The 19,126-nt window shown below is 48.5% G+C and overlaps 6 protein-coding genes across 6 annotated transcripts; 3 read left to right on the top strand and 3 right to left on the bottom strand.

The window, feature by feature from the left end:
• Positions 1-1,230: 1,230 nt before the first annotated feature.
• On the bottom strand, positions 1,231-3,873 carry BKA67DRAFT_652184 (uncharacterized protein; the record flags this gene model as incomplete). Its single annotated transcript, XM_046106109.1, has 5 exons — positions 1,231-1,598; positions 1,660-1,813; positions 1,863-1,872; positions 1,934-2,299; positions 3,767-3,873. 5 exons carry the CDS (start codon positions 3,871-3,873, stop codon positions 1,231-1,233), a joined length of 1,005 nt encoding a protein of 334 aa, XP_045963038.1.
• A 619-nt stretch (positions 3,874-4,492) lies between these two features.
• On the top strand, positions 4,493-5,920 carry BKA67DRAFT_509109 (Argonaute complex, subunit Arb1; the record flags this gene model as incomplete). The annotated part of the gene is made up of 3 exons (XM_046097213.1): positions 4,493-4,935; positions 4,984-5,287; positions 5,465-5,920. The coding sequence occupies 3 exons, from the start codon at positions 4,493-4,495 to the stop codon at positions 5,918-5,920; spliced, it is 1,203 nt and encodes a 400-aa protein (XP_045963037.1).
• Positions 5,921-6,075: 155 nt separating this feature from the next.
• On the bottom strand, positions 6,076-8,093 carry BKA67DRAFT_508607 (sodium/hydrogen exchanger family protein; the record flags this gene model as incomplete). Its single annotated transcript, XM_046097170.1, has 6 exons — positions 6,076-6,482; positions 6,560-7,028; positions 7,090-7,633; positions 7,734-7,866; positions 7,921-7,989; positions 8,045-8,093. 6 exons carry the CDS (start codon positions 8,091-8,093, stop codon positions 6,076-6,078), a joined length of 1,671 nt encoding a protein of 556 aa, XP_045963036.1.
• An 878-nt stretch (positions 8,094-8,971) lies between these two features.
• On the bottom strand, positions 8,972-10,233 carry BKA67DRAFT_1047 (thioredoxin reductase glit). Its single transcript, XM_046094849.1, has 2 exons — positions 9,770-10,233; positions 8,972-9,700 (listed from the first exon to the last, which is right to left on the bottom strand). Exons 1-2 carry the CDS (start codon positions 10,165-10,167, stop codon positions 9,142-9,144), a joined length of 957 nt encoding a protein of 318 aa, XP_045963035.1. The 5' UTR covers positions 10,168-10,233; the 3' UTR covers positions 8,972-9,141.
• Positions 10,234-11,870: 1,637 nt separating this feature from the next.
• On the top strand, positions 11,871-12,328 carry BKA67DRAFT_529093 (uncharacterized protein; the record flags this gene model as incomplete). The annotated part of the gene is made up of 2 exons (XM_046099012.1): positions 11,871-12,180; positions 12,210-12,328. 2 exons carry the CDS (start codon positions 11,871-11,873, stop codon positions 12,326-12,328), a joined length of 429 nt encoding a protein of 142 aa, XP_045963034.1.
• Positions 12,329-15,509: 3,181 nt separating this feature from the next.
• On the top strand, positions 15,510-17,224 carry BKA67DRAFT_510573 (glycoside hydrolase superfamily; the record flags this gene model as incomplete). The annotated part of the gene is made up of 2 exons (XM_046097333.1): positions 15,510-15,966; positions 16,020-17,224. 2 exons carry the CDS (start codon positions 15,510-15,512, stop codon positions 17,222-17,224), a joined length of 1,662 nt encoding a protein of 553 aa, XP_045963033.1.
• Between the last annotated feature and the right edge of the window lie 1,902 nt (positions 17,225-19,126).

Raw genomic sequence — 19,126 nt, 5'->3', positions numbered from 1 at the left:
ATGCCAAATGTTACATCGTCATATCATCACCAGCGAAGAGCAGCTGATCGCAATTCGTCACCTCCAAAAAAAAAAAAAAAAAAAAGTCATGCGGAGAGTACATCTTTATCTAACCGCAGCTGCCAATACGGAGGTAAGTTTTAAGACAAAAGCAACCATCTGCTGGACCAGCTGTGCATCTGCATTCAATGGTGAGAAAGAAGCGCCCAACCTAGAAGTCTGAAGTTTACCCCACGTCGCAATCAAAAGACTCAAGCTGCTCGAAGCGGCCGGCTATAGCGGCTCCGAGCCAATGGTCCAGGCAGCGCACCACAGATTGTGGCGGATTGTCAACGATTCTGATGCGCTAAGCCACTGCAACTCAGTACCGCATTCTGCCTTGACCTCATAATTGGCTCTGAAACCCCCCTTCAGCTCGCCGCAGCAACAGCAAACACACATCGGGCAACTGTGGTGTGTCATCAAGTCAGGGCATCCACCATCACAGTCAGACACGCACTTTGTCAGCAGCGATTCAGCGTCAGCAGCATACGACAGCTATGCCACGAGGCATACATACGGCAGAAGCGGTCTGTACTTTCACACGAGACTATTTGCTTCAGCTTTGCAGCCAATATGCAACCCCTCCACTAAGGCACGCACGATATGGGACTTGTTTGCTGACTCTCCCCGGCGCTCAGTCTTTTGTTCCACCATCGAATCTATTGTCTCCAGACTTATTATATACCAAGCACATGCGCAGCATGTCGTCACGAAAGCGGCAGTATCGCCGTTTATACGAAAATCAAGGCCAGTTAACTTAGGTAACCGGGTCACGACGACGCCGTGATGTGACCAGTCTCCATTTTGAGTCATATGTTGGTTACTGTTTAACAAGGGAACGTGGTGTAGAACTTTTTGCTTTCTGTTGAATGCTTGTTGACAGTAATGAGCGCAAGCTCAAGTACTAATCGTGTCCTTGCTTATCTCTCAAGCTTTAATGCCTTTAGCTTCATACACGAGCTTCGAAAACCTTTGATAATCAGCGTCGGTGCCAGCCACTGCGGAAAACGGATTGCCTAGGCGGTGGCACTCTTAGGTCGACTCCAATCATGCTGTCTATGTCAAATGTTGCGATGGAGCTGTGTCTAGCATTTACCTCATCCTCGTTCAGGAGCAATGTACGCGCTAGCTTTTCCCTGAAGTGCCCAACCGCAGTTACGACAGCGTCCGCGGGAGAGGGCGCCGCCTTCATGGCTGCCAAGATGCTCTGTGTGCTGCTCCAGCGCCAGAGTTCCTCGAAGAATCGATGTAGGAGGCAACGTGGCTGCAGCGCGCATCCTTGAGCCAGAAGCTATCAGTGGCCGCACCGTCTGGGACGGCCTTTTGCCAGAGCGCCGGATCAAGGCCGATAACGACATGGTCCGGGACAGGTTCCAGCCGCTTGGCGGCGATGCTGGCCCCAAAAGGCTGGAGCAGGTGCTCTTCGTCAATGCCGTACCGGCCCTTGGGCTTGAGTATGTCTCCAAGGTCCACGTTCTCGGCCACAACAGCGATGCGTAGCACCATTAGGAGAACGCAGGCTGTGGTAGAGGAGCCCGCACGTACGCGGCGGTAAGCTATAAAAAAAATCTAGATAAGCATCTGCAGCCGCATTGGCAGGAGCATAGTTGCCCTGACCAGGAGTGCCGAGCACAACCAACACCGAACTTGTCATCAGGAAAAAGCCAAGCGGTACATCGGCCAGAACGGAATACAGGTTCATGGCACTAGAGACCTTGAGCTCACAAGCTGTCTTCCAGTTGCCATAAGGCATGGGATGGAATAAGCCGCCCTATATTGATAAATGCCAGCATGGCTGCTGTCTAGCTCTTGTCATCTACGGCATTCGGCCTGTGGAGGACATGAGCGGGCACCTGCTGAAAGCTTGATGACTTTCTGCGTGGTGACTCACGACGCTGCCAATTTCATGGCTAAGGGATAATCGGAGCCAGTAATGACCAATACTCCTCCGTTGGTCAGGGCATTGCCTTGAACCTGGGTCTTAACGTGGCCCTCTTCTACCTTTTCGTTGGCGGTGTCATCCTGCTGCTTGAAGACAACTTTACCATGGAGTTCCCAGCCGAAAATGCGATCTCTTAGAGCGAACTTGACCGGCTCGGGTGTATCGGACATTCCCAAAATGTCATTCAGTGGACGGGTCCGCGTGAGGCGGCTGATAAACGTCGTCCCATGAGATACACAAAACTCGCGCTTGGGCACGTCTCCGTTCTTAGCGGCCGGCAACTCGGCCAGGCCCCAACTGACCGAGTGGTCTGTACTGTCGTCAAATTATCAGTATCGACGTCCAGGACCCTAAAGCCCAGAGAGGCCTGCTCCGATTGACTGAGCGTATTGCCGCTGGCGGTGCTGATGATGAGGCCACTTGGCTTGACAAGACCACGCACCTTGGAAAGAATAGCTATATTCGCTAGTAACACATCGTAGTACGCGAGTACGAAAAACTGCGAATTCAAGTCTTCCTCTAGATCGTGATCTTTTCATCCGCAGTAGGCACGAGAAAACTGTCGACGTAGAGCTCGAAGGTCATCCCGCCGTATGGAGCAGGCAGTAAAGCCGTCTCATCCTTCTGGGAGATTGCAGCCTCATAAGTGACACTCCCTGGCTGCGCGGAACATGTTCTCGTGTGATGCGAATGGTAGGCCTTGCCGTTTATTTTGACAAGCTTGGCGCGGATCTGCTCCAAGAAAGCCACTGGGTTAGACTAGACTAACCTAGTCTAGTGTGTAGTGGTCGACACAGCTAGTTCTAAGTACACGTCGTCCGCACGCAAAGATATCATCTTGTCGACAGGAATGATCGGGTCGCCACAAATTGGTCAGGGGTCATTGGTTGGTCCGCAGAGTCTACTCGAGTTATTCGTAGCATCTGGGAAGTCAGTGTCCAAACCAATCTTGGAAGAGACGTTTGATCGTATCACTGCTTTCATTGACGAACCGTTGTTATATCCATTTTGGGATACCCATTGTTGCCTGGACAAGCTGTTGGTCCGCTGCCGTGCATGCATTATGCAATGTCAGGGCAATTTGTGGAACAACAACGAAGTCAATAAACCACTAATTTTCATGCCTTTGATGACTCTATTGGCTATGGAAATTAGTAAGCACTAAACGGTCGCCAGGAAAACAGCTGGATCGCTGTTTGTCATCTAAGTGACATGCAGAGGCGTTAAGCGCTTCGACAGCTTTCTAACACTCAATCTAGGGTGATTCAGCAGTTTAATATCATTTGAACACTAATCACTGCTATGGCCATCCAAACGAGTATATGGCTCAACTTGGACGGGCATAACTCTATAACTTACACTAACGTTCTGTGCATGCTTTCGGGCGCCATGAAAGAGCTGCTAGACTTGGAACATATCCGCCCAAGGATCCTCGAGCATATAGAGGCACCGATGGCCAGTATTATAAACCAAGTAAAGAGAAGCCGGCCGGGCACTAACGTGGATGAGGACGACTTTCGATAATTTGGACAGTTTTCGACTATGCAATGCCCTTGACAATTAGTGTGCACTACCTTGTGGAAATGGGTCTAACACTACCTCTGTGAATATATGTGTAGGGAAGATTAGATTGCCATTAAATAGGGGACCATCATGCTTGTCGGCAATAGCGCCTACCAATGCCATTATACTAAAAGCTGCACTAGTAAATACCGATACTTTGCAAGTTTGCAAACAACAGAATAATTCCCAGAGTTGTTTAAGCATTACCACATTATTTACCGGTAGTACATGATAGTTAGAGTGATGCCTCTTTGCTGAGGTGACGATCTGGATACGTTGTACATGAGAACGACAGCATTTACACGTCGTTGAGACTCAAGCTCCATAGCTAATTTTCTGGTTTCGAGAACACACTTATCCGCGATAAACTGGATACCATATGCACTTTCCTTTTATTTTTTTTCCTTGTAACTTTATCATTGCCATTCAATCAATTCTCCCGGGGCAATAATCTGTCACTACCCCCTAGCTTACCTGATACTGACACCGAGCTCTCCACCAAACGCAATCGCACGTTTGGAGGAAGGGCTGTGTCTAATTACCGGTAGCAAACATCTCACTCTTCATTTACCTTGATGTGATGTGGCTGCTCATTTTTAGGAGATTCTCGGCAACCACACCATTTCAATTGGCCTTTGTTCCTTCTCAAACCTTACCTCTCATCAACCCCAATCAACATTAACACAGACCACAAATCAGAGCTCACAACCTACAGCAATGGCTGAGTATAAGAGTCAAGTCCTGATGTCTCAGGCCATATACGTCATGGCTGACACTGACGACAACTTGCTAGGCCAGTCTGTGGCCATGAATGCAACAGCTTCGGCCGCAGTTTCCGAGGAGCAAGCTGGGGCTGTCACCAACCTCGCGGACGACCAGACCGAGGAAGGTGCAGCTTCTATCGGCGACATGTCAAACTCAACTGCCATAACTGAACCTATCGCCATGGAGGCACCGAAGAAAAAGAAGAAGAAGCGCAACAACAGACCTGGCAAGACCCGCCGCGCGATCACTGGTTTCGAGGAGTTCTACGCCGACTCCCCTACAACACCAGCTGAGCATTTAGAGGAGAAAAGTCTGTACTCAAGGGACAAGTCATTTGTTGAGCGCATTGAGCAAGCTGTTCAACGCTATCGCCAAAGTCGAAGATTTGACAACCAACGCAGCCATCTCTTTGACAAGTACCTCGCGCTTGGTGGTATCGAGAGCTGCCAACGCATGTTCCAAGGCTTGGATGCCGAAGATGCCAAGACTATGACCAACGACGAGATCCGTGCCATGAAGGCTCGGGATGTCATTCACTACGGCTTCGGTGGCTCCAAATTTTACGATTCAAGCGACCCAGGAGATTGGACTATTGACTTTCCCATCATCGTGAAGGGCTTTCTGTAAGTTCCAAGACATACGTCGACTGTGCTTTTACTAAATAGATTGAGATCTCGCTGGGTCCCCGAAAATTACCCTCGAAGCGATGAAGGCTACCTCCAAGACATGGAGCAGGCGGGCAATTTCATTCACAACTTCCTGAACTATCTTCAGATGCACGATGTCTGTCCCGAGTACAATGAACAGCTTCTTGTCGCCAAGTCCGTATGCGTTATCGCTCCAGTCGAGTCACGCTATTCTCGCGAGCTGTTTCGAGATCTTCAGGACTCTTTCAACACCGCCGCCAAGTTTCTGTTCTGTGACGGAGGTGTCTTTGAGACTAACAAGGATTCGCCTATAGACAGCACCACCGCCGTCGAAACCCCAGGTCGATGCCTTAGTCGAGATCCTGCAGATCGATTCAGGAAGCTTGACCCGTTCACCCAACTTATTATATTCCGTTTGACTGTGATGGATATTACGAAGAACATCGAACATCTAGCAGTTGGTGACGATCCTCGTAACATCCGAATCGAGTCCACCAAGACCGAGACCTATCAAGTTGTCTCGGTTGGCCGCCGAAAGAAGAAGGAGAAGGCTATGTTAGAGAAGCTTCTCGCTGAACAGGGTCTCTCAGGCAAGGTCATGCCAGCAGGTACAATGATACTTCGTCCTAACATGATCGAGCATGCTTATAGCAACATGCCTCGTCCTGACGAGTTCGATTGGACCAATAAGCCTACGGAGAAATTCATTATGGATGACGATATATTGGAGAAGGTACAGCCTGGCATGAAGATGCAGTTGGTTGTCTGCCAACTGAATGTAGGCATAACTTTTATTAAGAAGGTCCTTGATGTTCGCCCGACATTCGACACTATTTTGCCCCAAAGCCTCATGCTTACTTGGAAGGATCCCGTCACAAATGAGCGACCTGCTCCATCGGTCGATAAACCGGCTTCGGAGGAGAACGCAGATGGTAGTGCTGATATCGAAATTGAGGTCTGAAGACGCGAGCACAGATAATGATGGCAAGGATACTCACCCAAGATGTGATGCCACGTCTAGTTGTACAATAGAAGAACGAGTTGATTAATCATGAGGCATACTATTATGTTATGTTTTCTCTAAGACCATAAAACGCTAATGTCAACACCTTTTTGCTAAACAAGCCTTTCGCCTTTTGGACCTTCCATGCTGTCATGGCGCACAATGCGGTTACCTCCTGCTTTCCCTGTGTCACTATCTCCTAGGCTGCTATGAACTGCCAGTGTCTCATTGGTCGAATTTTCGCGTGGTAGATAACTAGGTCGCTGGAAACGAGGCAGAATGTTTACTTTGACATGAGAATCCTCGCCATCGTCCGGCCGATCAAAGCGATTGAAAGCAATGAATCTGCCGTCCTCCGTTCTAATAGCGTTTGTCGGGGTGGCGACATAGACACTCCTTCGGCGGATCTGCTCGGCATCTTCCTTTAAAGGCTCAGTGCCGCAGAATGTATACGCTGCATTCAATGCTGGGATAGACAGTCCATGCACCACAATCGAGAAGAAGGCAAGAAAATACACGACTGCGAGGTTGACTTGTCAGCATGCGACTTATCATGTGCTCGGGATGTGAGTTATAAGTCGGACTGCAGTAGCTTACCCGGCGTCAGCGCCAACAACAGGTCCTGCTCATCTTGCGTTGCCATTCCGAGAGATAGGAGCATCAACTGTGTATGCTCGAGATAATAGATAGCGCCGACTCCAATGGGACCAAAGTATCCCATAAATACGGCCTCTTTCCAGTTTTGGACTACTGCCGGCATCATCTTGCAGCAAACAAGTAGCGCTGGAATGCGTCTGAATATGAGCACTATGAAGCCAAGGCCGATCAGTCTTGCCCAGGTTATACCTGTGATGTCGGGTTGATGGAATTGGTCCCATGGTAGAGTCACGCCGATAAACATAAATCCGCCATAGCTCAGGAGCACATCAACGCAATTATTGACCTCGTCATGCCGTCGTTTTGTTTCTGCATGGAACCGACCGTCCCAATTCAAGGCGCATCCGGCAATGAAGCATGCGAGCAAGTCGCTCGTACCAATCGCACCGCATGTCCCGACAACAAACAGCTGTGCAAAGTGTTAATTAAACAGCAAAGGCTGCCTAAGCGGGATTGCGACTTTGACTTACACCTAAAGCGGTCGGGAATAAGAGATAACTCTCCGAATCAATCCACTTCCGCGACACTGAATACTCCACGACCTTCCTGCCAACATACCCCACGACAGCTCCATAGGCGATCGCCAGCGCCACGGTATACAGAAGTGCTTCCACAACCCAGTACCGCAGCGCAGCTCCAACTTCCGCTGACGAGAGCTGCGATGATCCGTCGCTTTTCGCCATCTGCAGAATGAAACTAATCCCCAGCATCAAGAACGGTGACGCAAAGCCATCGTTCGCACCAGCTTCTGCCGAAATGATCTCGCGCAGCGGCCGCGCGACAAACTTGTCGGAGAAGGGGCTTTTGGCCACCGCCTGTGATAGGACGGGGTCGGTCGAGGTGACGCACGCAGCAATTATCAGCGCGGGCAATATCCTCATCTTGGGGATTGTCGCAAGCACGCATGCCGTTGTCGCCAGCCACATTAGTGTCATTATGGGCAGGAGGCACACAAGGATCTCTCTAATACGGAAGCGCAAGTAGCGCTTGGGGAGCTGGTAGCCTGCAATGACGCTATTTTGGTTGTCGGCTTCAGCTCTTCTATTTTCTTTTCTCTTCCCTTTGTGCGTTGCGGCGTCCTCATTCTGCATAACTGATCAAGAAGAATACGTACAGTTGAATGCCAATCATCAACCTCATGATACCGAGTGTCACTAAGGCTTGTAGGTCCGAGTCTATCCATCTGTCGGCATCGAGCACCCTTGCAGCAATAGGTCCGAGCATGATACCCACCAGCACAGAAGGCACTGCACAGTCGTAAGTTGGGAGGTTGCGATCAATGACAGTGAGGGGAAACGAACATGCGTCGCCGAGATACCAGACATTCTTGATTTTGAAAGCAATCAATCCGAAGACTACAGTGAAGGTCCCTAATCGGCAATTAGACTCTCCTGGTTCAACTTAGTGAGCCATTGTACTTCTCACCTAGTGTTATAGCAATGATGTTCAGCTCGCTGACGTCGGTAGTCGGCATTTTAGAGGTTTGTGGATGTTGTCGGCAAAGGTCTTGCGCAAGCCGCGTTCGCAGTATAAAGATTCACAGCAATCAGCAACAGAGGTATACGGCTCTACAACAATGCTTCCTGCATGGCGTCGTGTTGTTACTTATCCATTGTCTGCACGCTAGATAACCACATATCGGAAGTGTCCAGAAACGTTGAGCAATTGGAACTATCTACACGAGGTTGCTTCCGCTCTTCATAGAGCCAATCTATAGGCTGCAAAGAGCCGTGTCTCTTAAAACTACCAATCATGGAGAATTCTCATGTTGTTTGCATCAAACAAGTCTTGACTTCGTAACCCTGTACGCTCAGTTTGCTTACACCGTACATTGCCGCATCGATCGAAGACTCCGTTGCCAATCGTTGTCGAACGTAGAACTCGTGATACCTGGACTGCATATAAATAGCTCATTGGAAGCATTGCTGTTCTGCGTGACCAAATGTCTGGTTAACAGAGTGCGTCATATGTCGACCAATTGGCGTGCCATATCCGAGACGTGCCTGAAGAATCACAGATGCGTGAAGGTCTGGACGAACGCGGGTCTCCGACCATCTGCGAAAATCACGAGCGCGCTCGAGGTCGCACCATGTAAGGGTCACCATTGTCTTATAAGTCTGGTACAGCAGCCGACACAAGCACGAGATCTCGACTATTACACGAATCTTGCTTCCATGTTTCATTGATCGGCAGTTGGACAGACTTTGAAAGAGCCTGGCTTAAGCATACATGGTCAAACATTAATTAATCTGTCGATCGTGGATTTGTGACCAATCTCTTACCTGCTTCGCATTGCTGGAGATTTTAGGGGGCAGTTTCTCAAGATTGGCGTATAGCACAGATCTCCAAAGAATGACTAGAATCAAGCTCTCTCGACCCCCGCTGTCCATTCGCTCGCAATCTGTCCACACGACACCATCGTCACCGTGAGTCATCATCAAAATATTCAAAAGGGAGACCACATTTGAGCGCACGTGTGCTCCGCTGCGTCCGTAACATTACGCCGATCCAGAAATAGGGATTCAATCCTCTACATCTTCCTCGGCCTGCAGAGTATGCGCGATACCCACCGCTGCCATACCGCCCATCATGATCGCGGATGGCACGGCTTTCACAAATGTGGCACCATCACCGGCTGCAAAGACACCGGGCACGTTCGTGGAGTTGAACGGTGCCACAGTCTGGATGTGTCCCTGTGGCGCCAACTCAAGTCCAAGCTGCTCCGCAAAAGGGCTTGCCTGCACGGTTTCTGGCGCGTGAGCCACAAAACCCTCCCGGTTCACGGTTCCGTCCTCCAGTGTCACCAGAACGCCTGCGTCGCCAGGGATGGCGGGGTTCTTCTTGAGTTCGACGATCTTGCGGTTTTCGATGTTGAAATTCTTTGTGGATTTTAACAGCTCGCGCAGCTCTGCGCCGAACTCGGGGTTGCCGTTGGTGTATACGTTAACTTTATATGCTAGTCTCGAGGCCATGCGCGAAATGGCTGGGGTGTGTACCGGATTTGCCATAAGTCCCATCGCCAATACCCCGGCAGACTCGTGTCCGCGCTCTTCATATCCGTGACAGAATAGGCAGTGGAAACTGCTGATGGTTAATGATGGAGAGAACAGGGCTGATGTTAGGTTGGGTATAGACTAATTAAGGACTTACATTCCAGTTCCCCACAACTCTTTATACCCAGGAACATCCAGCATGATGTCCCTCACACCCGTTGCGACGACGACCTTCTTCCCGACATATACGCCGTTGTCCGCGTCGACGGCCTCGAAGTAGCCGGTGTCGAGTTTCCTGACCAGCACGACCTCGACATCCTTGAACTGTATCGTGCTGTACCGAGCCAGGATGTCAGACCTGGCCTTCTGCCGAAACTCGCCAGGCGGCCTGTGATCCCAGCCGGGCACATTGTGCATATGTTTGGCGTTGGAGTTGCGAAAATTGGAAGAGTTGAAAACGATGGCTGTGTGCAGCTGGCGTGCGAGGCCGTTGGCTGTCGCAAGGCCCGCTGGGCCGGCGCCGAGTATTAGGACGTCGACCAGTGGTGCACTCATTTTCGAATCAAGCTTTTAGGTACTTTTTTAGCATCTTTTATTCTAAGCTTTATTAGAGAAGAATCGGTACGATTACAAAGAAGATCTCTGGTAGAGGATGGCGCTTTTATAGCAGGTGATATCTTTCCGTGATGAGCGCCGAAAAGTCTCCGTACGGAGACTTTTCAGACAATATTGCGACCCTGGAAACGGAAATCTCTATCTCGAGCTCTTAGTTCACCAGGTTCGTAATTAATTGCACAAAACCGGCAATATCAACGCAAACGGTATTGGAACAGTGACTCTGAAAGCAGAACTCCGAATACGCTGGTGCGTGTTGTCGCGCTCCGCTTCTGGTGAGATTTACTTGCACACTTCGTTTACAACTCAGCAAGGAATTATCCTCACGGTACGCTTGAGGTAAATATGCCACCAAGAGTAGTCTACTAGACCGTGCGCTTGTCACCGGCTACGAGATGATTGAAATCGCGCCCGTTATTCAAATAGGGATCTAGTCTATATCAGTAGAATCATCACATAGAGTAAGACAAGTAGTAGTGTAGTAGTAGTAGTAGTAGTAGTAGTAGTAGTAGTAGTAGTAGTAGTAGTAGTAGTAGTAGTAGTAGTAGTAGTAGTAGTAGTAGTAGTAGTAGTAGAGAAGATATGGTAAGTTGTTCGGTTGATCACTTTAACTTGGCAAACTTGGTCGTCGTAGTCCGTGGTAGGCGCCATTTCATCGATCATCTTGCTAAGGTTTCACCGAGGCCTCTCTACACTGTGTGTGTGGCCGTGTAGACAGCTTGAAGCTTCTGGCGCTTACTGAACAACAGAAAGGTTGATCCTTATCTCGTCCATTACCCAGTATACTACGACGCAACACATGCCTTACTTTTTCGGCAAGTTATCACGTGGTGTGAGGCACTCGTTCCTACATGAACCTAAAAATACGCCGCCTTTGGATGCTATCTAATGAATCCGGTCTAGTCCATACATTGTGTGGCATTATGGATTATAGTTGGCCACAGTGCACGGAGAGCACTCCGTAAGGCGACGAGCTCTCGGATCACCTAACTTGGGAGGTGGTGATCACGTGACTTAACCAGTAGGCATATACCCACTTTCTATATACCAATATTCTCTTTTGTGGACTTAGACTTTTATATACTGCTTAACAGTACCTATACTATCATTTCACGCTTAGAGCGTTACACTTGCAATCCCACGCTTATGCGAGCATTATATTCGCTATTATATGCTCGAGTAGATTCAGGCTCTTCTTTTTAGTACATCAGACCTATCCTTTACTAAAACAGTATTCTATATCAACTGTAGAAACTGTCATACATTGAAATGCAGTGACTATGTTTGAATTAAAGCATGGTATAATTCCGAAAGTTTTCATTACTATTTAGCTACTTGCGACATTACGTGAGCAACTCTGCTCGTGACATCCATCAGAGAAATCTAAGTTGTCAAGGTTATCGCGGTGTGCCATGGAGGAGGCCCCTAGCGTCCTTTCAGAGCCTACGGATTGTGTAGAGGTATCTCATTTAAGGCTGAGGCAGTAGCGCTATCTAAGCTAGACTAGTCTTGACAGGCTCACACCACAGGAATGCTTCTCTATATGCACGACGTTAACCATATTTACACATAAATAGAATTAACATTTCCTTGCCACAATTCTATAAGTTTATCCTCTACACAGCATGAGGTATTTGCAAAACATGGCAAGGCCAACCGTTATCTCTATTCTACCTCTCACTACTCTGCAATGCATTGCCGACGACACTAACTTGCCAGAAATTTCTCAAGACCCTGAAGGTTATAACGACTTAGCGCTCGGAGATGCTGGCTATCATGCATTGCCTCGACGACAACTTCTGCCCCGGAACTCCTACGAACGCCACAAAGGACTATCAGACGACAATACGTATGATGAGGACGATCTAAAAGCCGCGCAAACCTCCCTGGATGACGAGGATAAGCACCTGCTCCTCGGCAATCATCCATGTTCGCTTACCCTACTTCTGTGCAGTATGCCAATAGTGGCTGCTGTCCTATAGGCAACTATTGTGCGCTCAGAGACAGTGAGCTCATCTGTTCACCTACTCCGGGCGCCGGTGGCCAGAAGTCTTGGGTCTGCGCGGGCGCCCTTCAGGCCTTTATATACCCTACAAGCTAGTTGCGCTATGAATAAGTTGTAAGTAGCCTCTGTGTTGACGATGGCATAGTCTCATTTCCTACAGTCTTATAGACTAGAAATCGTCCGGTATAGTGGCGAGAACGACTAACAAGACAAATCTTAGCCTATGTGGGGTAACTGCTGTCCAGAAGGTGCTGGCCTTATATGCGACAACCTCACCATCACTGGCTCGTCCTTTTGCAACTTACCTGCTGGTTTATGCCCTCCCGGATCGAAAAAGCAAAACGCAATCGGCGATAATAGACTGTTGTTTTGCAACAACGAATATATCAGCCTTTGCAAGTGAGATATCATGTGTTAATGCGACGCAAGGGTCAACCATTATTTATGTTCGGTACGCCGATGTCAGAAGCACGACTCCAAGTACTTCGTCCCAACACATTGATGGATCTATCCAAACATTGTCACCGGGCCCAATTGTACGTCAGTTTGCTGGAGCTGCTCCGAGGAAGTATCTCGTCGGAAGGTGCAGTGGCTTGCAACCTACATTCCAATTGTCCCAAAGATGCTTATGGCTGGTTTCATGTCAATAGTATAGTTAATTCGCGCAGGCAAGGAAACCAAGCAGAGGATGGACCACAAGGTTGTAAAGTTTTTGAAAGGATCATATTACTAGGATCATAGATGGGTCAACATGTTACAGCTACAAAATTTGCTCCGCCATGGATGCATCTAGCCACGTAAAACCGCCATGTTTGCCACGTGGTAACAAGGTGCGTTTTTATTGAGGCTGCTTATAATTACCTCATTTTGGGCTATGCGAATATGAATGAGAATAGATGCAGAATGAGCTGCCATTGAAGCAATAATAAGAAACAGTTCGGCCTCGCCCGTTTCAGTCCGAGTTTTGAGGTCCTCTTCATCTTTTTTTCAATAGGTTTGAAAGCAGGTCCACAAACTGTCAATATCTGTATTTGTTATCGTCACAATGAGTACCTCGGTTCATGGGTCGCTCAAACCAGTCTGGGTCGAAACTGGACATATTGCTGGGAGCTAAGCATACTATGTTAGTCGAGGAGTTGGTAGAGCAAGTCACGACATCGCCGCTGATTGTCACGTACGGGCCCTAGGCTTCTGCTATGCGCGGAGAACTAGGGTTAGAGACACCTAAAGTGAATATGTACCCCGTCTCGACAAAGACCGAGGAGGCGACTGGAATCATCTTGTCCCCAATCATCGGAAATTCCAGTCGAGTAGGCATCAAAAGAGACCCGCTGGTCTCCACCAACACCATCATCACCGTCGCTAACCACGCGAATTTAGGGTGTAGAATTCACTATAAATTGTGCATCGGCATATTCTACATCGGTACCCATCTCAAAGACGTTTCCTTCGAGCCAGGTACGTAAATCAGGCTTAATTCCGAGGATACTGTCGCTAGTACTGTTGTTGCTCGATGATTCACCCGCATACCTATCCTATGCCCTATGCCTTCCAGCGCTAGGGATATCACCCGAAAGAGTAGCTACAAAGAGCAATGCATTAAGACGGACATAATCTCCCGTCCTAGATATAAAGCTAAGTTCGATATCTGAGTTTATTTCCCCTCGTCCCGTCAAGCTTGCGTACACGTTTATGTTACAACTGAGTGAGACTATACCGGGTTAACTAGAACTGACGTCGGAAATTTTTGTAGTGAATATGAGTAACGTGATAATACTGCCAGCGATGATGGTTCCTTTTCCGTTAAACATCAAGGCCCCAACCGCCGTCAGATCGGCATCGAAGAACGCGTGGGGTTCTTCGAGTTGAAGAGCCGATAAGATTGTTTCCACCTATGATAGTTTCTACAGTTGGTATAGAATACTGTTCTAGCGAAGGATAGGTCTGATGCACTAAGAAGAAGAGCCGATCAGCATTTATTACTCGCACTTATACTCTTGTAACGGCTAGGGTTAATGCGAAGCTAAGCCTTTTACGTAGAGCTAGGCTATGCAACCGTGTATTTTTACGTGGTTTGCGACTAAGTGTTTTTGTTCCTTAGATTAGGTTAGCTTTCTTATTTTCGAAGTAGACGAGGTATGTAGTGAACTAGGACTACTATCTTATCCCTTTAGTTACGGGCCTCACGATGAGCTCGCAGGCTCTTTCGTAGACTGATTAATAAGTAAAGAGTGGAAAGGATGAGTTTAATAACCAAAATACTATTAATTAATGACAACGAGCCTTTCTCGTCATCTTCGAATACATCGCTGCAAAAACCAACGACTAACTGTACCAAATGTGTAAAAGCATGGAAAGGAAAGCTATGAATCCCATCTCTCAGACCTTATAATGATCAGGCCGAGAACAACTCCGACAAAGGCCGACATGATCCACTTAGCCTTCCCGCTGTAATAGTACAGCCAACACTCACTACTTCAGCAGCAAGCTAAGTCTCTGTTCCTTATTGCAACCGTGACAACTTTGACATATTTTGTCTTGTAATATTTTACTCTTTGTGTTTACACGTTATTGTATCACGGTAGAAGAGTCTTAGATGTAGTGAATAACACGTACGGAACTTTTAACCGCCGCCAATTACTGGTTTCCCATTGGCGGGGGTAGGTAGTTATAGACTAATGCATGAACTTTGTACTAGACTAGTATATGGTATCTGGCCCTGAAAAGCAGTGTGGCGGGTTCTTCACTAGGAGAGGTACAAACCTTTGGGTGCAATAATGTGTCGGAAAAACACCCCTGCTTTCGACCCGGTACCTGCCCATAGTGATATCTTACCCTCCCTGCCATAGTACATCGTCGGTTGGAGCGCCCGGGACAGTGGCCAAGTGAAAGCGGGTTCTAGGATCGGTTTGGAGAACTTCCAATTTGTTGATCCACTTCCCCACAATCACCCCGGAATCAAGCCTTGGCGCTCCATCATTTCAGGGTTCGAGCATAGACTTCGTCGCTGCGAATACGACGTTCCATGCGCGAAACTTTCGTACTTTGAATTCCGTCGGTGCTGGCCGCCGGATTCGTCTTAGTTCGAATTGCCTTCATTGGTGCGGCAGTGGGCATTGCGCTGTAACTATCGCCGCCGGTGATCAGCTGCCGTGCCACCTATAGCAAAAGCATAAAGTCGAAGATCGTCGGGGGTTATATAAGATGGAAAACAAGCCACCTTGGGCATAGCAAACAGGCAACCCATTTGACATCACACTTCGTCGTTGCTGCAGTCATGGGTATATCAAATTATGCTCTCATTGCTCTCGGAGGCGCCTCTCTGGTGGCAGGTCAATCGTTTCAGTCGACGCCCGTGATGGGCTGGAACTCATACAACCAGATGTCCTGCAGTCCCAACAGTGATAAAATCACCACAGCCATCAATTCTCTGGCTGATCGAGGCTTTGTTGACGCCGGCTACAAGTATTTTCAGGTCGATTGCGGCTGGGCTTCACGAGATGGAAACCGCAACGGCACGACTGGAGCATTGAAGGTTGACTTGGACGCATTCCCGGCAGGCCTCAAGCCTTTGAGCGACCTCGCCCGGTCCAAAGGAATGAAGTGGACCATGTATTCTGATGCTGGAGTTCGGATGTGCGACCCTCAAGTACCTAGTCCTGTACTTGGCTCTCTTGGCAACGAAGCCGTCGACGCGGAGTTCTTCAAAACACTGAACACTGAATATGTCAAATGTAATTTCGAGGCTCTCAGTGATCTAGCGATTTGGAGCTGACTTGGTCTCTAGATGACAATTGCTATGCCGACGGGGCCGCATCATCACAGAATGCACCCAAAGATGCCAGGACTGACTTCGTGACTCGCTTCACAACCATGTGGAACGAGCTTCAGCGTGTTGGTATTCCAGGGATGCTGATCTGCCAGTGGGGCACGCCGTACTCGACGTCCAGTGGTCTGGAAGGACCTGCCCAATGGACGAAAGGCATCTCGACGTCATTTCGACTATCAGACGACATTGCCACGGGATGGGCAAACGTCTATCGCATCTACAATCAAGCGATCCACATAGTCAAGTCCGGAATCGTTGGACCGGGCAATGTTGCCGATGCAGATCTTCTCGAAGTCGGCAATGCTGGTATGACCTTTGACGAGCAAGCTACCCACTTTGCGTCATGGGCCATGCTCAAATCTGCGCTGATGATTTCAACCGACGTGGCCGCGCTGTCAGATGAAAGTATTGCGGTACTCCAAAATCAAGATTTGATCGCGATAAACCAAGACTCAGCCGTTACGCCGATAGAGCTTGTACAGCGCTGGACCGGGAATCGAGATCTTTGGACCGGAGACCTTGCCAATGGCGATATTGCAGTGCTCGTCGTGGACCTAAGCAACAGTGCCCGTGCACTGAATTTGCAACTTTCCGAACTCGGAATCGCTTTTGCAACCATCAAAGATCTCTGGAGTGCCGAAACGATCGAGAACACAGCCAGCTATTCTAAGCAAGTCAATGGTCATGGATCTCTTGCACTTCGACTTTCGAATGTTCAGCGCTCATCTGATACAGGAGCAGAGTATACCTATACATCTGTAGCCACTGGCTCCTTATCATCGGGTGCAAACATTCAATCCTGCTCCGGCTGCGCCTCATCCAGCAAAGTTGGAAACTTGGGAGGTGGTTCGAGTGGCCGCGTGGTTCTTTCGAACATTCGTACTTCGCAAGCGACACAGAACGTTCAATTCGACTACATCAACGGCGAAGTCGGGTATCTTGGCGGCAGCAACAATGAACGTCTCGCCTCAATCAGCGTAAATGGAGGCACTGCACAAACGGTGAGCTTTCCCCTGAGCGGCTACAATTGGGACGCCGATGTCTATAAGGGTTACGCTGTTGAACTATCCGGCTTCAATACCAGCGGCCCTAACTCTATCAGCATAACGGGTGTGGGATCTGCATGGGCACCAGACTTTGATAGATTAGGCGTGGTCGCGTAAGTTGGGACGTGTATCAGCCAGCGCAAGGCTTCGCGCGCGGCTTACCTCTGGCGGACGGTAACCCACTCACATTTGAATAGCGCTACATTCTTTACAGCAATAAAAAATTGTAAAATCCACGATGGCATAGATTGGCTATGAAATTTTCAGTGATGAGGACAATTACCTACAATTAGGATTGTCACTGCGTATATTTTGTACATCACGGCCAAGCACAAAGTCGTAGAGACTTGTGACGAGACTGGAAATCGTTGTGTGCACGGTAAGACGGCCAAGCTTGCGTGTCAACTAGGTTAAGTACATCGAACAGCGTCGTGTTTTGCATACATGTTCGCGTAGGTCACAGCCGGTGATATCGGGATATCTTAACCTGCAGCCAATAGCGAGCTTTTGCTTGCCGCTGAACTGAACAAGTACGTATCCAAGCCAATCACAGGGGCCCACCAATCTCGTCAACGACCTTGTTCGGTGTTTATCTCGGTTCTGAAATTGTATTCTTCAAATCGCGTGAAGCATTTTCAAACTGGAATGGATGCCCCAACTGGAACGTAGAGATTTTTCAAGACTCAACATGTTGCAGTGAGATCTTGAAATGCGCTCTAGACTAGACTAGTTAACCTAGACTAACCTAACCTTAGGTTAGTCTAATCTGGACTAACCCATGGAAGCTGCTCAACTCCAATTGAAGTTTGACGCAACGCTATTCATACAGACATCAGTGCCCGCTACGCATCCAATAAGTTATCTAGGGACTTCTTCATTTCTTCATTTAGTAGGAGGTTGTTACCAGTAGACATCCAGATATTTCAACCAAAATACGGCTAGTACGGCACATTCGGCAAGCATCTAATAATGCCATGCGAGTGAGTTTCAAGGATGCGTGTTGGGGTACGTGTCCAAGCACGATCCCGAAGCAACGCAATGTCGTTAGCCTTCTCTCGTCGAAAATTGCCTTCAACACTCACTTTCAATCAGCAACAGCCACATGTTCACCACGTACCACTCGCGGGAGAGGCCAGCGGCATTAATTTGACGTCGCAATAAGAGTTCGACCTTGTTCCGTCGGAGAGCATACCATATAGACCCTGATCGCAGCCTATATATTCACAAAAGCTGTGACGTTGATTGCCCAAGTAGAGTCGATTCCGTAAATTCAATCGACCAGATGTATGCTTTTCGTTCTCTCCATTCTCGACTCATCAGCTCACCGCAGCTGCTATGGATGGCTCGGGCGGCATTCACACATATAACCACTTCCAAATTCAGCGAAGCCAAACCATGAATTTTGCTTCTTGGTCTCGTCGCAATATTCAGAATGCCGCGGTCCAGTAACTAGAATCGCCGCCATAATGTGTCTCGAGTGCCCGCAGTTGGAGTTATACTCGGCAGACTATCTGGCTTATCATTGTTGACATATCTGCATCACTCCTTGAAGTTTGGAAAATGTATCCACTAAAGGACATGAATTGGGCTGATAGACTTGAGGAACGGAGACTTTACGAACTGGAAAAGGTTTCGACAGAATCTAGACAGTAACTTCTTACGCAATCTTGAAGTAAAGCGATCAAGGTACGCTGAGCCACATAGCAGAAGGTCGAAGTAATGCAGTTTTGAACTTTCGGTCCAGTGGAACAATTGGGCTGGGCAGCCTGGGCATGGCAGATCGGCCGGGCTGCATGTATGAATCAAAGGCTGCATGCGATTGAGATGATGTGGGAAGTAATATTGCAATGTATCCCCGAAGGATCAAATCGACGACGCTAGAGGTATGAAATGACACCAGCTTCCCTTTTAACCTGTGATCCATGTTCATTGTGTCCTTCGTTATCTCTATCCCCGGCTCGGCATGCCATAGTTGATTGAGTGGCCGCGTTGGACATGTTAGGCTACGAAGCTTCTGTT

The sequence above is a fragment of the Truncatella angustata genome (genome assembly GCF_020726525.1).
Source record: "Truncatella angustata strain MPI-SDFR-AT-0073 chromosome Unknown BKA67scaffold_1, whole genome shotgun sequence".
NCBI lineage: Eukaryota > Fungi > Ascomycota > Sordariomycetes > Amphisphaeriales > Sporocadaceae > Truncatella > Truncatella angustata.
Note: the sequence above shows the minus strand (reverse complement) of the source record. Positions and strands in the feature narration are given on the sequence as shown.

Bases quoted from the DNA above. Each gene is read 5' to 3' on its own strand.
- BKA67DRAFT_1047 (XM_046094849.1), bottom strand. From the start codon at position 10,167: ATGAGTGCACCACTGGTCGACGTCCTAATACTCGGCGCCGGCCCAGCG. The intron at 9,701-9,769 runs GTAAGTCCTTAA...AACCATCAGCAG, and splicing joins GAGTTGTGGGGAACTGGAAT to TTTCCACTGCCTATTCTGTC.